This window comes from Phascolarctos cinereus, unplaced genomic scaffold, assembly GCF_003287225.1.
Source record: "Phascolarctos cinereus isolate Bilbo 61053 unplaced genomic scaffold, phaCin_HiC Scaffold_4;HRSCAF=312, whole genome shotgun sequence".
NCBI classification, from domain to species: Eukaryota; Metazoa; Chordata; class Mammalia; order Diprotodontia; family Phascolarctidae; genus Phascolarctos; species Phascolarctos cinereus.
The window spans coordinates 301180085-301202736 of record NW_027555847.1 but is presented as its reverse complement, the minus strand read 5'-3'; the positions used below and the strand labels follow the sequence as shown (position 1 = coordinate 301202736).

General features: G+C 35.3%; 1 protein-coding gene across 14 annotated transcripts in view; it reads right to left on the bottom strand.

Moving 5' to 3' along the window:
* MEF2C (myocyte enhancer factor 2C) overlaps nt 1-22652 on the bottom strand; it is a 190203-nt gene that overhangs the window by 12412 nt on the left and 155139 nt on the right. For 9 of the 14 annotated variants that reach the window (XM_021008170.2, XM_021008209.2, XM_021008230.2 and 6 more), the window contains 3 exons: nt 2988-3160; nt 1481-1504; nt 450-579 (listed from right to left, as the gene is read on the bottom strand). In XM_021008170.2, the coding sequence (XP_020863829.1) occupies nt 450-579; nt 1481-1504; nt 2988-3160 (327 nt within the window). The remainder of the gene's footprint in view (nt 1-449; nt 580-1480; nt 1505-2987; nt 3161-22652) is intronic. The other 5 variants (XM_021008245.2, XM_021008226.2, XM_078153140.1 and 2 more) reach the window with 1 other exon arrangement.

Sequence of the window (22652 nt, the reverse complement as noted above, 5' to 3'; positions counted from 1 at the left end):
CTAAATGTTGGGGGAAGAGTAACACTCCAGATAAAACTGTCTAAATATTAAAAGTATAAATTTCAAGGACGCATCATCATTACAGTGCTGGACTATATTATATGCATTACTCAGACTACTACATTTCATCAACTACAAGGTTTCCTAAATAACACTGTAAGAGACACAGCTCATAAGAAGTGTCCTTTCTATGTAAAACGATGAAATGATCTTTTGGATTTCCTGACGTTTCTCATTTATCTAGTTGGGTTAATGAGACTTTCAACCACTTACGAAAGAAAAGATCTCTAAGTTCAACTGGTCTTAACAGAAATATAGGTGACAGTTCAGTGTTATGCACATGCACAAGGGATCACCATAGATGTTCTTGATTGACTGAGAAGACAGAATTATTTTGTCTTGCTTTCTTGGTATTAAATGTACTATTTACACTCTATGAATATACTCACCAGTACCATATGTTGTTGAAATGGCTGATGGATACCCTCCCATTCCTTGCCCTGGTAAAGTAGGAGTTGCTACGGAAACCACTGGGGTGGCCAATGATTGAGCAGACTGGGAGTTATTTATCCTTTGATTCTATTAAAGTAAATAAAAAGGACATTATTGATTGATTTCAAATAAATTAAACATATTAGATTTCAGTATTAGTTTTCACATAAAAACATATCTTGGTACAAATTTCATGAAATTAATCATTTAACATGTGCCTCTATGAACTCTGCCAACCCTATCATTTACAATCCTTCAAGAGACCAGCTGTTGCCATAGTAACCCATTACATCAGTATCTCCTAGGCAACTGAACTAGTAACAAGCAGGATAGCTTTATTGTGGGTAAAAACAGACCATGTGGAAAACTGATGAAATATGCATACTGTACTTCCATTGTTTCGATCCTCATTCAAATGCAAAAATTTTTTTTCATTAAAGTCAACAATAATGGTTTTTATGTGAAATTCTATAAGCAGTACCATAGTAATGCTGTATGTCAAACTTTGACCAGAAGATGGTGCTCTGACCACTCCATTCTTTCAAACCATGGTTAAAACAAACTTCTCACAAACTAGGAAGCAAAGCAGTTAACATTTATCTTTAACTCCTTTACTTCAAGAAGGTTTAAGGTCCACTTAAACCTAATGACTACAAGAAACCTAATTACTAGAAAAAAATACATCACAATAAGGATATAAAATACCTAACCATAGAGTTTTAAGTCCTTTTTGTGTGCTACAAAGCAGACATACTGTTTAAAACTTGGCTCTACACAGAGAGAGGTTAAGCTGGAAAATATAATGACCCAATGTTCTTTTCACCTCTGATGCATACTGGAAATTATAAATATTTAAAAATTTAGCAATATCGACCCTTTGTGGTAATCTCTAACGTTTCTCAATTTCACCACAGGCACCAACTCCGTCTAAAAATAACAATCAGTTTCTTTGCATGATTAAATTTAAGGGGGCACTACCACCACTTACCAAAAGCAGATCGACATCCTCAGACTGAGAGCGTAGGAAAGGAGTATTAATAATTAGTGCGAGTAAATATTTATCATTGGGCAAATTCCTTTCAACATAATGAAAAGCATCTTCTGACAGGCACAACAGTTTAAACAGTTTTTGAACCCAGTCTGTAAAAATAACTCCTTCCAAAGGCATTCTTTGTTTCCTCTAATGAGATGTTTGTCTCAGATGTGAAGACAATCTACCCCGTTTTCAGCATAGGTCATTGTTTCAGCATTCATTATTTCACCACCAGAGAAAAGATGACACTACCGAGCCTCACTGGTGGGTGAGGCTGGAGAGTGGCACCTGGTTGCCAGAGCCCTGGCCATTCATAGATAGAATCCCCAGGAAAGTATATCAGCTTTAAGAGCCCTAGAATAAATCATTGATAGAGACAGCTTGTCATTGCTTCAGTCTGCTGGAGTGTAGCCCTGTAGGAGACCATATTTATTAATTCCAGTCTTTTCAAAAAAGGGTCACTCCATTTTATGTGATTTGGGGGGGGGCAATTTTCAAAATTAATCTGTACTTTGTCCTAATATATTAATCAGCTCACAGTACAATTTTTGCCCTGATGTATAACCAAATAGGAGAAAGAAATGTGTTTACAGCATGAACTAAATCTGTTTACAGAATCCTTTAAAAAAATCAGGTGTTTCTAATGTTCTCACTCTAATGATAAGCTAATTTGCAGAACAATGATATGAGGCCTTTCAATGTCAAATCTAGTCCCACTATAATAAACTGAAGACTGTCAAATACAAGAAAAAATCAGCAAAGTACATAGGCCCAGGGATTCTTTATGTATTATTTTATTCCTTCTCAGAAATGACTATTAGCCTTTTAATATTGTAAAACATGACCCCTATTCTTAGAGTGAATGGGATTTAAAAACAGTTTGTCTTTGGCTATTATATTACTAGCATGAAAGCTTAAATTGAGTTTAAGCAGAGATGTGTAAGATATACTAACCATCATTATTGAAATGAATCTAAGAAAGGAATCTCTAACAGGAAAAAATATTTTTAGAAATTATAGAAAATACTTCATATTTTTAACACCTTCAAAATGTCTATCAATGAATACAGTTAAAAGACCATTAACACCTTAATATTCTGCAAATTTTATTCTCTCTCTAACCGAATATCTTACATAAAACAATGATGTAGAATGAATGATTCTTTCTAAACAGAAACTAGAGACACCACAATGAGGATATTGTCCATGTGCCCTGACACCAGCATTATCAATAGGCCTTTCCTGAACAATTTTTTTTTTAATTTCAAAAAGAAAAGAAAAGGAAACTAGATAACAGAAGCTATAGCTGGACACAAAATGTCCTAGCAGAGCCACTGTCTTGTTTTTATGGTTGAATTTCAGGAATTGTTAAAAATGATCCAATATATTTTAAGAATTCACTATAGGAAGTAACATATTAAGAAGGTAACAGAAAATGCATTAAAATATAGTCTAGTATTACCACTGATGGCATTGCATTCTTGCTGCCCGGTGGAATAAGGACTCGGAGATCTGGTTTACGGTTGTTCATTCCCAGATTCATCGGTGGTGGAGATTTTGCTTGCATATTCTTATTCAAGTTTCCAGGTGAGACCAGCAAACCTGGTGAGTTTCGGGGGTTACCATACCCGTTTCCTGAAAAAAAGTATTTTTTTAAGGAAATCCATGAGCAAACATATTTCCAGATATCATAATGTGTCTCTATTAAAAAGAAAAGAAAAACGATTTAACAAAATCTTAAAGGTGCAAAGTACAAGAGTAGAAAAGCAATGGTATTACTGAATTCACTGTTTAAAACAGTTTTTTTTAATGAATTCATACAACATTTGAATAGTTTCAAAGCAGAATTTTACTAGCAGTAGTTTTACTAAGCAGATTGTTAAGATGAACTTGTGTCCTTAAAACTTTTTTTTTTTTTACTATTTAGAAAAGTCAGGAAGAAAGTCAGACAGTCTTATGGTCTAAGAAAAGCATGCAATTGTGCTGTGCTTTAATCGACTGGCACAACACAGGGGTCTGACTTTCCTTCCTGACTCACTCCCTTTTACTTCGCTGTTGTTTTTTTTTTCCTTCTTAAATGAAGCAAGGGTATAAGAGCAAAACTGATGTGCAGGAGGAGGAGAAGCTTCAGGAAGATTCTTAAATCTTTTTGTCATTCAGTTCCCCTTTTATTTGAGCAAATTCTCCCTATAGTTGTTCTTCAGTCCCTCTTGCCCTTTTTGGTATGTTCTAATAATAACTCTGATGGGCTGGTTCTTTTGACTGGTCTCCCATAGAACTTCAGAGGGCAGCACTTCTGCCCAGTAGCTACAATGAGCTGAGGCTGCCATAAAATGCTGATTCATCACAGTAAGGGAGCAGCCACCTCACAAGGCAGTAGGGGAGTTCTGAAATCTCAGATGTTTAGCCTGAGTCGAACTGGGGGAGGGAGGGAATGGATGTTTGAAGGTTTCTGCTATCCCGTTTTTCAAAATACATGAAGAAAAATTGCACCTTGACTTCCTACTCAGTGACATGTAGGGCTACACAGAATACCATCTAGGATGTAATCTAAGCCAGGATGAGAGCAAATTTTGAAACCAGATTCTGGGTCTCTACCATGATTACTACAGGAATGGAAGAAGCCATGCTATTATATAATCTTGGAGTTAGGAGGAATCTCAGAAGGCCACCAAGTAGAGTGGGTATGTGCATAGGAGTCATTACTACAGCATCATTGAAAGTGATCATCCAGCCTTAGTTAGGGGAAACTCATTACCAGCCTGAGACAGAACATTACTTTTAGACAGCTTTTTTCTTCTTCTTCTAATTTCCTAACACAGAACTGGAATTTAACTTTAGTGCCTCCCTATTACCTCCAGGATCAAATATAAAATCCTTTGTTTGGCTTTGAAAGTCCTTCAAAACTTAGTAATTTCCTACCTTTCCAGTTTTCTTACATTTTAACACCCCTCCACATAGTGACCCAGACACTTCATCTCTAGACTCCAGGCATTTTCACTGACTTAGAATTCCAGAACCTGGAATGGTCTCCCTCTCATATCTACCTCCTGACTTCCCTTTCTTCCTTCACGTATTACCCCCAATCCCACCTTCTGCAAGAGGCCTGTCCCAGTTCCCCATTGTGCTAGCACCAATTTACCCTGTATGTATCTTGTGTGGACTTATTTTCATGTCTGAAGAATTACTAGGATATAATCTCTTTGAGTGTAAAGACTGCTTTTTCCTTTCTTTGTATCCAAAGAATTTAGCATAATGTGCTAAATGGAACATAATAAATGTTTAATAAATAAATAAATAAATGCTTGTTGATTTGACTTGACTTTTTGCTAATTCTTCCTAGTTCTTCTGTGTGAGTTCTAAGTAGGACAAGTCATAATGGTTCAAATACTTAATGTTAACTATCACATTCTCTTCTCCTCCTACCCCCCCCCCCCCCCCCGGCCCCAGCCCAACCACTATTCAGAATAAACATAGGTATTTCCATCAAGCACAGAATCTAGTCCCCTCTCTATCCTGGCTGTCTTCTTCTTCTTCTTCTTCTTCTTCTTTCTTCTTCTTCTTCTTCTTCTTCGGCAATTGGGGTTAAGTGACCTGCCCAGGGTCACACAGCTAATAAGTGCCAAGTGTTTGGTCTGAGGCCAGATTTGAACTCAGGTCCTCCTGACTTCAGGGCCGGTGCTCTATCCACTGCACCACCTAGCTACCCACGGCTGTCCTCTTCTGAAAGCAACATGGTTTGTTAACAATCTTAAATTGTAGCACTCAGAACTGAACCCTATATTCCAGATGTGGACTACCTATGACAAAGGCACAGCAGGACTATCTCCTCTCTTACAGAAAATGTGCTTCTTTTAATGCAATATAAGCTGTCATGAGTTTGACCATATTGTTATGATGCTGCTGCTTTGTGCTAGCTTTCCCCTCCAGCTTCTTGTAGCATGCAAATCTGATAAGCATTACATCAATGCCTGCATGTACATCACTGATGAAAACAGAAGAGGGCAGAGTTAAGGCTAGAACATGATATCCACCACTAGAGGCCTCTCCTCAGTTTGACAGTGATCCATTAGTCACCACTTTCTGGGTCTGATTACTTAAATGGTTGTGAATTTACCTAATTGTATTAGGTTCTCATCCACATCTCCCTATTTTGTTCAGAAGGATACAGTGAGGTATCCTCAAGAAAATGAAATTTGTCAAGTGTTTTTCTGAAATTTTGGCACATTGTGTCTGTAGCATTTTCCTAATGTATCGATCTAATAACAATGTCAAAAAAGGAAATGAAGTTAGTCAGACATGACTTCTTGATGAATCCATGTTAGCTCTTTGCTTTTGTAGATTTGCAACTGGATTCAGTTATCATTAACTAAAAGTATGATAAACCTATAAGAAAACTAATAGGCTCTTCTATGGGAGCACTGGAGGAGGTATTTCCATCACCATCATATCAATAGTAGCAAATGTTTATTGAATGCCTTCCATGTGCATGGAATTGTAGGAAATCTGAGAAGTTAGGAAGACATAGTCTTTGCTCTCCAGGAGTTCAAGGCATTAAGAGAAAAAGAATAACATAAAGTAGACTATAAGGGATATGGGCACTATACAAATTCATAGGAAGGAAAGATCACTATGAACTGAAATAATACAAAAAAAATTCATAGAGGGGATAGGACTTGAAATTTGCACTTGAAGGATAAGGAGGAGAAGAGGAAGAAGATACTATTACAGGTAGGAGAAAGGGATGAGTAAAGATATGTTATCACTAATTTCCATAGACTATTCACATTAGGGATTGGCCTATGTGCAATGGTTTGTATGTTGGAGAAGGAGAAATAATGTGGGAGAGGCAAAATCATAAGATTCTAGGTTTAAAGATGGAAGGGACCTTAGGGATTATCTGTTTTCTATTTCTTATTTGACATGTGATAAACTGAAGCCCAGAGAAAGACCCAAACCGACTTGCTCTAGAGTTTAGGGCCTAGACCATACCTTGCTTTTTTCCATTATACCAAGCTGTATTTGTGACCAGAATATAAAAGATCATGAATGTCTATGGGATGGAATTGATGGTGACATCGCTTCCAATTCTAAATTCCATGATGTTGTAAGTGTCAGAAATCTGGAGTTATTTTTTAAAATAAAATTTTATTGTTTTCAATTAACAAGCATTTGTTTCTCTTCCTCCCACCTCCCTCATTCCCCTAATTCCTTCTCCCCTCAAAAAAAAAAAAGAAAAGAAAAAAAATCTTGTAACAAATATGCGTAGTCAATCAAAACAAATTCTGGATTTAGTTCTGTAGCTAACAGGAGCTACTAAAGATACAGGAGGAGCAGTAACAGGTAAAACAGTACTTTAGTATGATTGCTCTGACAGTAGTATATAAGACAGAGTAGAAGGGAAAGAAAACAGAACTGAGGGTGGTCAATTAGGAGAATGCTGCTATAGACATAGTACAAGGTCATGTGGTTTTGTACCCTGTAGCAGTGGGAAAGACAAAGTGGATGTCCTTTGAACTGGAAAATATTTGAATAGACTATGGAAAGCATGTTTGTTCTTTATATACTATTCGTTTACCTGCTTGATTTTATGCATGACTAAATTGGCTGCATACCCACAAAGAACAAATCTACCACAAGATTAAATTGGTCAGTTATATTATATGTGAAATTCTTTAAGTTACTAGGGGAAAAAATCCTGTGAACAGCCCCTAAACATAAACAACTCCCCCATAATAAAAAGTCAGGACAATTATTTAAGGTTTTTAAATCTAGCCATGAAATGACAAAAAAATCCATCATTTTTTTTTTCTTTACAATTTATATGAATGATTTTCTATGGAGAAAAACTACCTATATCTGTTATTAATACTATCTCACTAAGATCAATATAAAACAAAGTATGTGTTCACCTACAAATGTGGGGATGTGAAGTCATCCCTTAATAAAGTCTAGAAGAATTTTACATTTAAAGTTTCTTAGTGAATAGTTATTGTGCATCTATTAGCTGAATTTTCATTAATTGGATTTACTAAGAAAGATGTAAAATGAAATCTCCAAAAAATTTTGCAATGTACATTCTTGTCAATTGAAATTCATACTGATACACTGAACATGTGTCACTCAGCTATTAAACCCTATGTGAGATTTGGTTTAAGTAAACAATCAAATGGAAAATTAGCTGGGTAATTTCAAAAGAAAGAAAAAAAGTCAGTTAAGTAGTGCATTGAAGCTTGAATAGATCAGAAGAAATGGAAGTCTAAGCTTGTTCTATGCTGATACTGCTTTGGTTTGCATACAGGAGCTATTTTGCTAAAAGGAAGTAAAACCGCCTTGTGAAATGTGTTGTCCTACGATATGACAAGTACTGGCCCCATGTGAGAAAATGGAAATGCTTCACAGTGCCTGTGCAGTAAGTTGTCATCCTCCCTCCCCTTATATAGTAAACTTCTTGAGAAATTCCAACAAAACTCACATTTTCATTGCCCAATTTAAAAAAAGATTATTTGAAAAATAAACTTATATTTTAGTTCTCTCTGGATAACATAAAAAACTAAATGGTATGTCATCTCCCATTATTTAGAAACCATGCCATGCGAAAACATAGGTCACCTATTTTGATGCATTTACATGCCGATGTAAAATATTTGGAACAATGATGATGCTTCTTTGATTTATATTTTTAGAGCACAATGTTATTTTTAAGAACTACTACAATCTGCTTTTTACTAGTTGATTCCTGCTGTTTTTGGCATCTTATGCCAGCTAGCATTTTGGAGCCATATAATAACCATTTCTGTTTCCAGCCACCAAATTGTTATTCTTTTGGCATAATATAGATTCAGGAATGCAAGGCTGTGGATCCTAAACCAGTGATATAGAAACATATCATTTGAAAATCAATGATGAATACATGCATGTGGTTTATAGCTAAGGAGAGCCTACATTTAAGCCAGCTCCAAAACCGCATCCTCCTCCTTACTCAGAAAGCTGTGGCCAGGTTTGAAGCAGTTGTCCCACCTTCGGGGAAATTTACCAAAGAAAATGGGCCCATTTACATTCCAAGACCCCAAACCCAGCAAGACAAAAGGGTGTCCACATGTGTGCCTATGAGAGAGCATATGCACACACACACATACAGCAAAAAAGTAAAAAAGCTACCCTCATAAACCTTTTAATATACAGATTAAACCTTTACTTTACCCTATACTTTAAAATTACCCTCCGCCTAGACCATTATCAATTTAGATGTGACTGCATTCAGAATGTCACATTCTACTAACCACTTGAAAAGGACAAAAATTATATAGCATGAATGAATGGATTTCCTGATTATAGATTATAAGAAAATGAAGAACAGATGAATTTTAGAACTAGTTTATTTTAGAATTTTTTTATTAAAATTATTCTTCCAAATAAAATAATTTAGGGAATGCCAGTATAATTTATTCAGAATAATAATAATAAAAAGAAGCTTAGGTGTTCAAGTTTCTAAAATAGTCATAATAAAATTTGTGCAAATTTATGAAACTTGAAATGTACATCTCAGGAGAAAAATATTTTTTTTTCTACAAAGTTAACTTGCAAATACTTGTTTCTTTTTTTCCCCCTTAAAAAAAAAAGTTGCTTCCTATTTTAAGAAGCTGTAAATTCAAAGAACACATTCCTGGCTAAGGTTATGAGGGGCATATTTGCTCCTTGTCTCACAGAGCTCAATTGAACAGGGAGCTTCTTTTCAGCCCAAAGTTCCAAAATTGAAATTTAGAGTTACTTGAAATGCCTGGCATTATTATTTGTCTTTTTTTTTTTTTTTGGCTTTTGCTTCTTGAATGTTACTCAGCCCTTAGTTACAAATACAAGGACATAAAACCAACCAACAAAAAGTATTTCTGTCCACAGTTGAGGCCAATCAGATGAGAGGCCAATAGGGCCATTTGCCCTGGGCCTCACTCTGAAAGGAGGCTTCCAATTCAATAGTTAAACAATCAGCTTTCAAGTATAGGAAAAGAGTGAATGCTTAATATAAGCGATGGCAATGCATCAAAGCTAGGCATTTTCCCCATAATCAGTATACTTACTTAGAAAAAAAAGAGTAAAAATCATTTCTTAAATAAAAAATTTCAAATTCTCATTTTTTGGATGCCTGACTTTGTTTTCATGTATTTTCATTAAAAATGAAAAACTGGAAGTTGCCGGGCTGGGCCTTACAGGACTTTGGAGAGGCCCTGTTAGTGTTACCAGTGATCTTCTAATTTTCCAAGACAGAAGAGCCTTGGTGTCATCTCTTACTTTATTCTTGGCCTCATTCTCCATAACCATTCATTCCAAACTCACTTATTTTTCATCCAAAATGTCTCCTGGATTCATCTTTTTATTTTTTTCTCTCTCTCTAGTTGAACTGCTACCATTGTTCTTAACTCCTCATGCCTAAATTTTCATCTCAGCCTTCAATTTAATTTAATAAACATTTAATTAGAACCTACTTTAAGTAAAGCACTATGTTCTGTATGGCCTCTCTGCCTTCAACTTCCTTTTTTCCCATTATGCATACCTACCTAACCAGGCAAATCAGACAAATACTCCTAAGCCAAGCTTTTACTATGATAAGCTAATGCTTAAGAACTCACAATAGTTCATCTACCACGTGAAATTTGAACATTTACCCTATACCATCGGTCACATACCAGTGAAATTTGAATACCTCTGCCTGGCTCCCAAGGCCAACTGTAATCTACTGCTATCCTACCTGTCCTGCTCCAGGTTCCACCCTTGACTCTATGGACTTTCTCTTCCATGCCACAGAAACCTCTTCACTATGAATGTTCACACCACCCCTGGACTTCTCACTCTAGAAGTACATGCCATCCCTTTAGCCCCTTTCTGGTTCGCCATTTCTTCCTAGAACCTCCATTTAAAGGAAAACAGGCCAGCCAAATCTTTGTTCTTTCCAGGCTCTACTCTCAACTCTCCAGACTTTTTCTATCACCTCCCAAGTGAATCCTTTCTCTCTTCCCTCCCCACAGCTTCTTTTGATGTCTTGGCTTTCCCAGTTAGAATGTAAGCTTCTTCGGGGTAGTAACTATCTTTCTTTCTGATTGTATTTGTATTCCCATATCTTAGCGCAATGCCTGACATAGTAAGTGGTTAATAAATGCTTGTTGACTTGACTTGTTGACTTAATTATCCAACCTGCTTTCCTGCTTAGAATGACTTTCTTCTATATCTAAATCTTACCCATTCTTCAAGTTAAATCTTTAGTAAAGTGGAGAGGAAGTTGAAGGATTCAGATTAAATCTCATCTCTGATGCTTACTAGGTGCACAACTTGAGCAGATCACTTAACCTTCCTGGGCCTCAGTCTCCTCATCTGCAAAATGAAAGAATTAGACTAGGGGGTCTCAGAATTCCCTTCCAACTCTAGATCCTTTGATTCTATGAATGTCTTTCCTTTTTTGGAATTTCTATCGTATTCCTAGTCAGAGCAACACAAATGTGCTCCAAGTTGTTTCTGGTAAATTGCTTTTATCTCAATTCAGAAGTAAACTCCTTGAGTACAGGGGCCAATTCTAAAAATCCTTTTGCATCTCTTCTAGTGCCTAGCTCAGAACAAAATATACATTTAATGAATACTCACCAAATTTTTTTGGCATGTTTCTTTTTCATCTGACTTTTTAGTTTGTTTACCTAACAAGTTTTTTTGAGATTTCTCCCACTGATTAGGTGACAAGCTTACAGGAGATTCTTAATCCAAAAATATCTCTTGGCACGAAGGATTCTGAATAACTTTTAGCACATCTGCATTTTGTGGGAGCACAGGCTCATAGATCTAGAGCTGGTAGTTATGGCAGTCCAACTCCTTCATTTGGGGGATTAATAAACTGAGGCCTAGGAAGACCAAGTGATCTGCTCCAAGTCGTACAGGTAGAAAGCATAAGAGGAAGGATCTGAAGCCAGGTCCTCCAGAGGCAGCACTCCTACTGTATCATCCCATGATAGCAACATCAGGCCCCAGATTGTATGTCTTTCTGTGTCAGTGACTGTGCTTCTTATAAGCTTCTTTCTCCCAGGATGGGGGTTTCTAAATTGGGGTCTATGAACTTTAAAAAAATTGATAACTGTATTTCAATATGATTGGTTTCCATTGTCATCATATGTGTTTTGTTTTATGCATTTAAAAACATTATTCTGAGGAATCCATAGGCTTCACCAGACTGACAAAGGGGTTCAGGACACAAAAAATGTTAAGGACCCTTGTCCTCAGCAGAAGTATATGGAATAACATGATTTGTGTACAGAATTTAAAGTGGCAACTAGATACCATTTAAAATTTTACTAAAACTAAGCTTTGGGTAGATGTCAATTTTATATAATTAATCCCCCCACATCATTTGATCATTTTTAAGATTTAGGTATCTCTACTCCTATTGACACTTGTGCAGAATTTCTATTTTAGGTGATGAATATGTATGGATGGCAAAAAAGACCCCATAGTTTACCACTGAGACAAAACAGGCATTGGCCTTTTAATGTATGAGACAGGAAACTATACACATGCCCACCTTCTATATTTGTTTATGTAGAATTAATTGAAGATTCTTTTTCACAAGTTGCATCTGCTCATCATTTCACAGTACATTACCTTGGCTAACTGCAAGTGGTAGAATTAAAGTCAAGGAGAGGGAAGTGTTCACCAATGGAAAGGAAAAAAATTTTTTATAGTGAATATTATCTTCTCATTTCATATTAATAGAGTTGATTGTTGTCATATGCTATACCCACCTCAAGACATATTTAATAATGGCTTTTAATAGCTTCCAACAAGTGGAAGGTAAGCTGCGTGGTTTTTTGGAGAGAACACTGGGCTGGGAAACTAGGATTTTGCATTCTAACTATAGAACGACCACTATGGGACATCACATAAAATCACTCAACTTCCTAAAGCTCTAGTTTCTTCATCTATGAAATGGGTAACTTGGTACAGAAGAAATATGATAGCTTTCTTAGATCTAAATTTCTATAATTTAAGTTACCATTGATTTCATCTGTTTTGTAAATTGAGGAAATGAGTTTGGGCAGTGTTAATAAATGACCATTTATGGTTGGACTCCATTAGTGAGACCATACAATAATAGCTCTCAGAATTAGAGAAAGGCTAAATTTGTAATAATGCTTTTTTTTTTTCATTTTTAAAGCCATGGCTTTGGAAGACTCTAACATGATCTGGATTTAAAGAATGCTTACTTTCTGTTTTCATTCTGGTCTCATTCTAGAAATATTATTATTTGGCTAATAGGCAGATGGTAGAATATGGCCTACAGGAAGGTCATATGCTTTTCTAAGACAAAAGTGACTTTTAGAAAGTTGAACTAGATATTCTACACTCATTAAATATTTATTAGGCCTAATAAATGATTACTGATTGATTGCTAAGCATCTACTATGTAGCAGGCACTGTGGTAGGACTCTGGAGATACAAAAACAAAATACTCCCACATCCTTTTATATTTTACAGGGAGAAAGGGTGGAACAATATATAAACAGTTAAGTCAATGAAAACTTATAAAAACATTTAAAGTCATTTCGGGGACATGAGCAGATTTGGTTAGTTAAGGGATATCAAGAAAGGCTTCATGTTGGCACTGGAGTTGGATATTGGCAAGTGGAGGGAAGTAGAGCATTCAAGGTATAGAGGACAGCTTATTCAAAGATATAGAGATGGGAAATGAAATGTTGCATATGATGAATATCCAATACATAGTTCTGGTTGGAACTTAGAATACAGAAGGGGAGTAATGAGAAAACTGGTCCCAAATAACATAATAAACTGAGGTAATCTGGATATTTGGGGATCTCAGATTTAGTATTTTCTTCAATTCCCTGCACAGTTCTTTGTTTTATGGATTATAATCTGGATGATTGGAGGAAACCTCTACATGGATGAGATTACACATCATTTAAATATTTGAGTATCTTCATGGTTTGAATAAGGTACTTTGCTTTGATCTGAACGAGGAAACCTGGCTTGAAATTAATATCTTAGGCAAAATAGGCAAAAACAAGGATAAACTGCTATGGGAAAATTTGGTCATCTGATTAACTGGAAGCCATGGAAAATCCTGATATTAATATAATAAACCAGATTATTTGGGATGGTTTCTCTGTTCACGCCATTGAGTAGTATGTACATGGACATACATTGTTAGGTTGTTTTTCAGTCATGTCCGACTCCTCATGACCCCATTTGGGGTTTTCTTCACAAAGATACTGGAGTGGTTTGTCATTTCCTTCTCCAGCTCATTTTACAGATGAGGAAACTAAGGCAAACAGGGTTAAATGACTTGCTTAGGGTCATACGACTAGTGAGTGTCTGAGGCTGAATTTCAACTCTGCCTTCCTGACTCCAGGCCTGGTGCTCTAACCAACTGTACCACCTATAGCTGTCCACAGGCATACATGCAAATGGCATGTTAGAAAAATTGAACCCTGGAACAATTGTTTAATGATTCGTGAAGTTATTTAAGATTAATATTAAAATATGTTTCTAAAGTTAGATTTAATAATAATTTTGTCAATAACCTTCTTCTCTGTAATAGACTCAAAGGGTAAAGATGATTACCTATTTATTGTCAGTTTAAACATATCCGCTTTTACCAGAACCACTTTGCAGTCAGTACAGCTGAGCTTTGAGGAGTTTTATAGTATCCGCTATTAGTGAGCAGCAACAATTTCTAATATATAGGTGTACATAATTTGCTCTGTTTAGTAATTTGTTAATGGCATCTGATTTTTGGGAATTTGGGAGCAAATTGCTCTAATGCAGGAAAGCATTATGTTTCTTATAGCTGAACCTCTAATGGTATTGATTTGTTTGTTTTCACTTCAGCAAAATGTTTTGCCCTATTAGTTTTTTTTATTATTATTAGAATAGTTAAAAAAAAATTTACATCCCAATGACTTATTCATCTTGGGGTTTAGACATAAATAACTGCACTATAATTTGGAATATATTTTTTGTGTATTTTTAATTTTAAAAGTAGAAGCTGGTTTACCAGGGGGTAGGTAAAAGCCCAAGGTCAGGCTTGTATTTTATATCTAAAATTAAAATTATAATTATTTTTTATGATTGTTCTTCAAATATTATATAGTATGCAGTAAACATGCTTAGGCAAGATATCACAATGTTGGAAGAGACAATCTTATTTTGAATTTATCAGGAGAAAAATATTATGAAAATGAAGTTTATATTCTTATATTCATACCAGCCATCCTGACCACCTGAAAACCTTTTTAAAGCTCCAGGCAACATATCCATTTCTTCAGCTGTTCTGAATCACTAAAATTTTTTGAAAAAAAAATAGATCTTTTTCATGAAAGAGCGTCAAGGGAAAAGACAACCACAAAACAGGTAGGGTCAAAAATATGGAAAAACCCATTTTCTTTTAAGATGTTAATGGATTTACTGGAAAAATAACATGTATTCTCAATGCAAAAGGGTCAAGAAAGTGAGACTTAAGATACTTAACCAGCTGAAGCATTCTGATTATAGATTCTTAACATAAAAGGAGGTCTCCACCCTCTCTTTGTTTTCCCTATGGGAATGATAATGTGTAAGGTTAGCCTACAAAGAAAACTCTTTCAAAACCTCAGTGACTGCTGTGGTCTATTTTTGTAGGGGGGGGAGAGAAGAGGGGGAAATAAGAATATACCAAAACCAAGAGACTATTCTTGGATATACCAGTTAGAGGGCAGCAGACAATCTAAAAAGGCCTACTTGACCATGTCATGCTGGAAGCTATGCTGGTGTCACATGAATTCTGTCTGGGATGCTTGTTTCGGAATATTTCCCAGCCTTGTTTTGTTTAGTGGTCTTTCGTGAAATGAACAGCCTACAGAGAAGGAGCTCTACCCTAAACATACTGGATTCAGAATGTACATGCCTGTCTTTGCTTCACTTTCTGGCAGCACATTGTTTTTCAAAGTATTGATATGTGTACCTGCCATACAACCTAGGAAAGCCATTGCTATAGTTTTTTGTTTGTTTGTTTGTTTGTTTGTTTTTGTTTTTGTTTTCTTTTGCTGTGTTTTCAACCTGAATGGGAACTTTGGGTAGAACATATAAAATTGTACAAACTAGTTTGTATCCAGTTTTGTTTAGCATTTTAGGCAATGGATACAACTATCACTAGTGGAGCATATTAATTTGTACGAGCTAGGGCCAGCTAGTCAAACCTATAAAATAACAATTGAGAAGCTCTCTTAAAGAGATAGATTGCATATTGCACTCGGTAGAGGTTTAGAGCTTTAATTTGTTAATGCTCCTATGGACTACTTTTGAATTTTTTTGGCATCAAGAATTTAAATGTGTGCCCTGATTTCTTTCTTTTCTTTTCCTACCCTGGAGCAGATACATAATAATACTACATTCCAAGATCGAGGAAACCTAAACTATATTCCTCAATATTCAAGAGTAAGCAAGAAGTCCAGATGTTTTCTGATTTGTAATGCATCCGTATATTTTCTATCTCTGAATAAAGATGCAGCTTGCGGCATAAAGATGAAATTGACAATGTGGTTCTACCAGGACCTAAATGTACACAAAATATAACTCAGAGCTATTGTTTCTGGCAATGGTTTGCTAAAGCGATATTTTAATTACTTCAGGAAAATTAAATTGAACATTTCCATCTCTCAAGATTTCACTTAATAACGAATGATAGATTTTAAGATCCCCTTTAAATTGCTTATTATTTGGATTTGGGGCCTCTCACCTTACTAGCAATGCAGGATGTTTTTCATTATTAACATGACCACTAATTTCCTCAATCATTTTTACAAATAAAAATACTGAGACAGTGTAAATTGGGGAGAGGACATGGCACAGATTAGAGAAATAATAATTACTTGTCTTTTTAATATTTATACAACTGCTACAGTTGTATGAGAAGTCTAGAGAAATCAAAACAATATTTGTTACAAATTGTTTTGAGTGGCAATCAGAAGAAATAAGGATATAAATAGACTGAGAAAGCTTCTGAATTTATAGTATTACGAAGAGCAATAATGCCACTCCCCACTTAAATAATTACCTATACCATGAAAAGAACATTATTTTGTAAAGTGTTTCTCATTCCGATACATTCCAAAATTGTGCTTCAAAAACATTTTGCTAAGAAAACTATGACTCAAATTCTGTAGTTTTCTATGTGTCATTCAATTAATACAAGCTATTAAGAAAAAAATTCTTTACAATGGCAACATTTGAATATGTAGCTATCTTCACTACACATTAGGATTTGCTATTATTGTAAGTATCTCTTTAATTCAGCTACTGTGTGTTGGCATTCACCCAGGCAAATGATGAACACTGGCAAACTTGTCAAGATTTACATATCTGACTGTGCATTGTATGTTCTGACCCTGAGGCTAAAACTCTCCAAGAAATGATGAGGAAGGCATATCTTAATAGTTCAGACATCCATTCTCCTTCCCTTGACCTTGTTACACAATATCTGTTTTATACTCTTCTTCCTCTTTCCCTAATTCCTTCTCTCAGTAACCTGGAGCCTATTAGTAGTCAAGTTTTTGTTTAGTGAGATGAGAATACACTGAATATGCGCTATATGTATAATGCTACTAGCATTATACGGTTACATCATGAGCTGCAAATATATATTATCTTCCTTGACTCATTTGAAAATTTAAAAGAAATTATTTAAACATTTTCAACATTGCGCTGACCAAAAAATATTTTTCTTCCTTTTTTAAAATAGCACACCAGCAATGTTTGGTGTTTTTTTTTTTTTAAATTATCTTAGGAAGAAATATACTGGTTCTAAGTCTAAGTTTTCATCCAACTCTACAAACATAATTTCATTAGTTTTCTTTTCTCAGCTGGAGTTGGTGTTAAATATTTATACCCATTTTATTTAAGGAGGAATATTAGGTTGAGAAAAGAAAGGGAGGGAGATTGAGTTTTGTTCAATTAACATAACTAATTAGTGGCAGTACCAAGTGAATCCCATTCCTTAACTATTAATAGGCTGCTACCAAAACATCTGGATGAAAAATGGAAAAAAAAATCAGTCATCTGGATGGTTTTTTTTTCTATGCAAGGCTAGATATTTGGATGTTTAGTGTCTTGTAGACAAAACATCCAGATGATTAATTGTTGCTTCTACCCTTCCTCTCCTGTTCCCCAAGCTTTTGGCACCATATAGACATAGCTTTCATTTTCTTTAATTTGAAGTGTCTAATGATCTTTTGGCATGCATTTCTGAATATAAAGTATACCATCATTTGAGATATACTTGAGTTTAAAATTCTAACTTAATAGGCCATAAGTTTATTAGTAAAAAATAAGCAAGTGGAAAGAGCAAAAAGAGCTGCTTTACATCAAAGAGTTTAATTCTGGCTAAGAACTGTGAAAAACCCATGTAAGAAAGTCCCTAGTATAAAGAGTTTAATTTCCAGAAGAAAAGGGTTTGTCATAGTACACAAATTTTTGGTGCTTATAATTTTTAAAATGCCTTTCTTTTAACACTTGCCACAAGATAAATCGCATAATGATGATGTGGAAAATTAGGAAATAGAGAAACACACAAAAAAGAGGTATACTGATAGTTGATGGAAATATGTTGATTGAATTTTGGAACAATTAAAAAAAATCCAGCAACCAATTAGGGTAATTGAGGACAAATTCTGCTAATCACCACATTCATGTTAAATAAATCCTGAAGAATCACATTCTTGAAATTATTTGGCTAAGTATCTTAAGAAAAAAATATAAAGAACTTTGGAGGTCATTGATTAGAGTGAAAACAGAATATACATTAGATGAATGAATACAAACCTTTATGATACTAAAGAAGACCAAAATAACTTTCTAGCAAGTGATAATTTGCAATCCTCATCTATCTTTTAAATGCATGTGCTTTCCTTAAAAATCGAAACTCCTTACATATCAAAGTTAACAGGTAGCATGTTGTCAGTTTTATTTCAGCCTCAAATACAGAAGAGTGAGACAGTAAGGTGGACTTTTACAATGGAATGACCTGGCCTTTTGGGTTGTTGATCTTCACACTCTCTGCTTACAATCCCCCAGATAGAAGTCTCTAGAAAAGGGTGTTACATTTATAATTTGCCAGCTACTGTAAATGGGAACTGTATACTAATTTTGCTGGTAGCAGCCGCACATCACATGATGTGGGGGTATTCAGTGAGATGACAAAATAATTTTTTCTCTAACAAACCTGAGATAACCTTGGTTTCAGTTAAAAATATCACTCATATTTAATTGCACAGGATAATAATAATAATAAAAAGCAAGCAGTTTTCTTGGGCTTTATTTATGTGTTGGGTTGGCTCCCAAGGTAAAATTGTAGATGACTTCAGGGTTACTGCTTATAACAATCCAAACCAAAAAAAAATAACAGTTTCAAAACATGGGCCTAACTACTAATCTAAGTGGTTTCTTTTTTCAGTTTTCATTTCTCACTTATATCCTTTAGAGAAGCAACACACACACACACACATACACACACACACACACACACACACACACAAATTATGCCCTTGCATTAACAACCAGAAGTAGTTTTCTCCTTTAGAAGTGGCTTAATTACAGTTAAGTTTTATTTCTTGAGCATTTCAATCTAAATATGTGCTCTTTCAGGGGGCAACAAAAATAAAAATTTATTATCCTTACATGTAGTTAAAAGTACAGGACTCCAGTAGGCTAATCCCATGAACATGTGAGCAACCCTTATGATTGCCTAGAAAGAACTCTATAGGTGCCTCTGTGCATTATTTAAAAAGGAGATACAGACAATATTTATATTTATCCTTAAAAGCAAAGGTTTCCCAAAACAGTGGTGTTGTTTCAAGGCAAGCTGAGCATCAAGAAGTTTGTGTTTTGTGCTCAGAGTTAGTGTGAACTAGTTATATGACCTTAGATGAATCAAATAATAATAAAAGTAATGATACTTTAACTAAAGTATTTATTATTGTTATTATTTTGCTACTTAATAATATGACTGTGGGCAAGTCACTTAATTTCTCAGTGATCTAGGCAACTCTCTTAAGTGTTGCAGAGGAAATTCCAACTTGCACTGTTTGAGAGAATTTCCTCACTTGGGGTTCCCTATATTGGTATAAAAATTATAGCTCACATATGTTGTTGTGTCCAACTCACTCTCTGTGACCCTATTTGGGGTTTTCTTGGGAAAGATACTGGAATGGTTTGCCATTTTCTTCTTCAGTTCATCTTACATGTGAGGAACTGAGGCAAATAGGGTTAAATGACTTGTCCAGGGTCACACAGGTGATAAGTATCTGAGGCCAAATTTGAACTCAGGAAGATGAGTCTTCCTGACTTCAGGCTGGGCACTCCATCCACTGGGCCACCTAGCTGTGCTAGCTCCTATTTACATATTTTTTAGTATTTTACAAGGTACTTACTACACAACTACTCTGTAAAGTATGTTGTGTAACTATTTATTCCTACTTTACAGATGAGGAAACTAAGGTTCTGAAAGCTTAAATGACTTGTTAGGAATCAAGTCCCTTCATCATTTAATGTTTCTGAGTTGCAGTTGCTTATCCCCTTGGATTTGATGAGCTCTAAAGTCCCCTTAAGCTCTAACATTCTACAATTGAATTAAAAGTCATTTTCCTTCCTCAAGTCTATTGTAAAATAAATTTCTTCAATTCCTTTGTAATACATACATGAAAAAATGCACATGCCTGAGTATTTTTGACCATTAGTACCATATTAATAAAAAAAAAAAGGCTATTTGTTCAAAAAAAGTAAGATTTATATGGCAGAATTTCAGGGCTAGGAGGAACTTTAGAGATCATCTATCTTTCCCCACCCCTGACAACTTTATACAAATTGAATCCCATTGAGGTTGACTTGTCCAAGGTCACAAAATTAGAAGTATAAAATCTCATTGTGTGAGCAATGTAGCTCTGATTGTTTTGAAACTCTAGGGAAAATGATGTCCCACCCAAGATAACCTTATCACCTGAAATCTCATCACTATACTCAAAGCTTGCCCAGCTCCCTCAGCCTCCTCTCCTCTCTGATTGGAGGGCTGGAGGGTAGAACTCCTCTGACTTTCCTGGACTTTCTAACTCCATATTCCATTGGTAGCTTCACATAAGTGTAGGGTGCACCCTCCTTACTCCTTCCAGTTTCCTTTTGTGTATTGTCTTCCCCAATTACTTCTTAATGGGCATGGAGTGCCCAGCCTGGAGTCAGAATGACTCATCTTCCTGAGTTCAAATTTGGCCTCAGACACTTATTAGCTGTGTGACCCTGGGCAAGTCATTTAACCCTGTTTGCCTCAGTTTCCTCATCTGTAAAATGAGCTGGAGAAAGAAATGGCAAACCAATCCAGTATCTTTGCCAAGAAAACTCCAAGTGGGGTCACAGAGAGTTGGACCCAACAACGTATGTTAGCTATAATTTTTATACTAATATAGGGAGCCCCAAGTGAGGAAATTCTCTTAAACAGTGCAAGTTGGAATGTCCTCTGCAACACTTAGAGAGTTGTCTATATCACTGAGAGATTAAGTGAATTGCCCACAGTCATATTATTAAGTAGCAGAAAATAATAATAATAACAATAAAGATACTTCACTTAAAGTATCATTATTTTTATTATTATCTGATTCACCTAAGGTCATATAACTAGTTTACACTAACGCTGAGCACAAAACACAAATTTCTTGATGCTCAGCTTGCCTTGAAACAATACCACTGTTTTGGGAAACCTTTGCTTTTAAGGATAAATATAAATATTGTCTGTATCTCCTTTTTAAATAATGCACAGAGGCACCTATAGAGTTCTTTCTAGGTAAACATAAGGGTTGCTCACATGTTCATGGGATTAGCTCACTGGAGTCCTGTACTTTTAACTACATATAAGGATAATAACTTTGGCTTCAGACACTTACTAGACATGTGACCCTGGGCAAGTCACTTAACCCTGTTTGCCCCAGTTTCCTCATCTGTAAAATGAGCTGGAGAAAGAAATGGCAAACCAATCCAATATCTTTGGCAAGAAAACTCCAAGTGGGGTCATGAAGAGTCAGACATGATTGAACAACAACAAAATTACTTCTTAAGCTCCTTGAGGGCAGAGTATTTCATTTTCCTTTTTTAAAATTTATATCCCAGAGCTGAGCATGCCTGGCACATAATAGGTGCTAAAAACATGTTTACTGGATTAGATTGAGGGATTCTGTAATTAAGCAGCAGTCAAAATGGCCTGGCTGGAACTCTAATCCAGGTCTCTAGATTTAGAGTTTGATTTTCTTTCAACTTTATCATGTCTTGCTTTTAAATGCCTATTTAACATGCTATTAATCAAACATTTAATAAATGGCAACACTCGTACCCAAATGTATAAACTGGCTAGAAAACATCAAACAAAATAATGAATTATTTTCTTTTCTATAAAATTGTATTCCATTCATAATAAATGTCACATAAGCAATTAACATATAGATATTATATACATTATTAACTATTGAATATATATTACATATCTTGACTTAGTGTCAAATTATTTTAGATTGGAAAATGCTCATATGTTCTCTATAGGATCATTATTTGTTTTTTGTTACAATCACAAATCAGGAAGTCACTTAGAATGCTGTTATTTCCATCTTTAATTTAATAATAAAATGCACCATTTTCATTTCTACCAACTGCTATACAGCTTTGTTAAAGTGCAAGCAAACAGAGCTACATTAAAAAAAATCAGTAGGCATACCTCCTTAATTTGTAACCTCACTCTGGTAATAGCAATTGTTTCTATAGAATCAAGTCATTAAGAGAGCTGTCCTGAGTCAGATCTTTCAATTATCAAGTATTACAAAAAAAAATGAGTGTTTTATAAATTTGATTTTGCAGGCAAACTATAAAAAACTAATTAAAGAATCTGCAACTTCTTGGTGTAGTTGCTGATAGAGTAGGCTTTGGTTATCTGAGGATCTGAGCATTATTTATCTAGATCTGGAAGGGAGCTTAGAGGAGCTTTAGTCCAATCTCAACATTTTACAGATGAAGAAATTCAGGCCTAGGAAGATAGGGACTTCTCCATGGTATAAAGAGAGTTAAATGT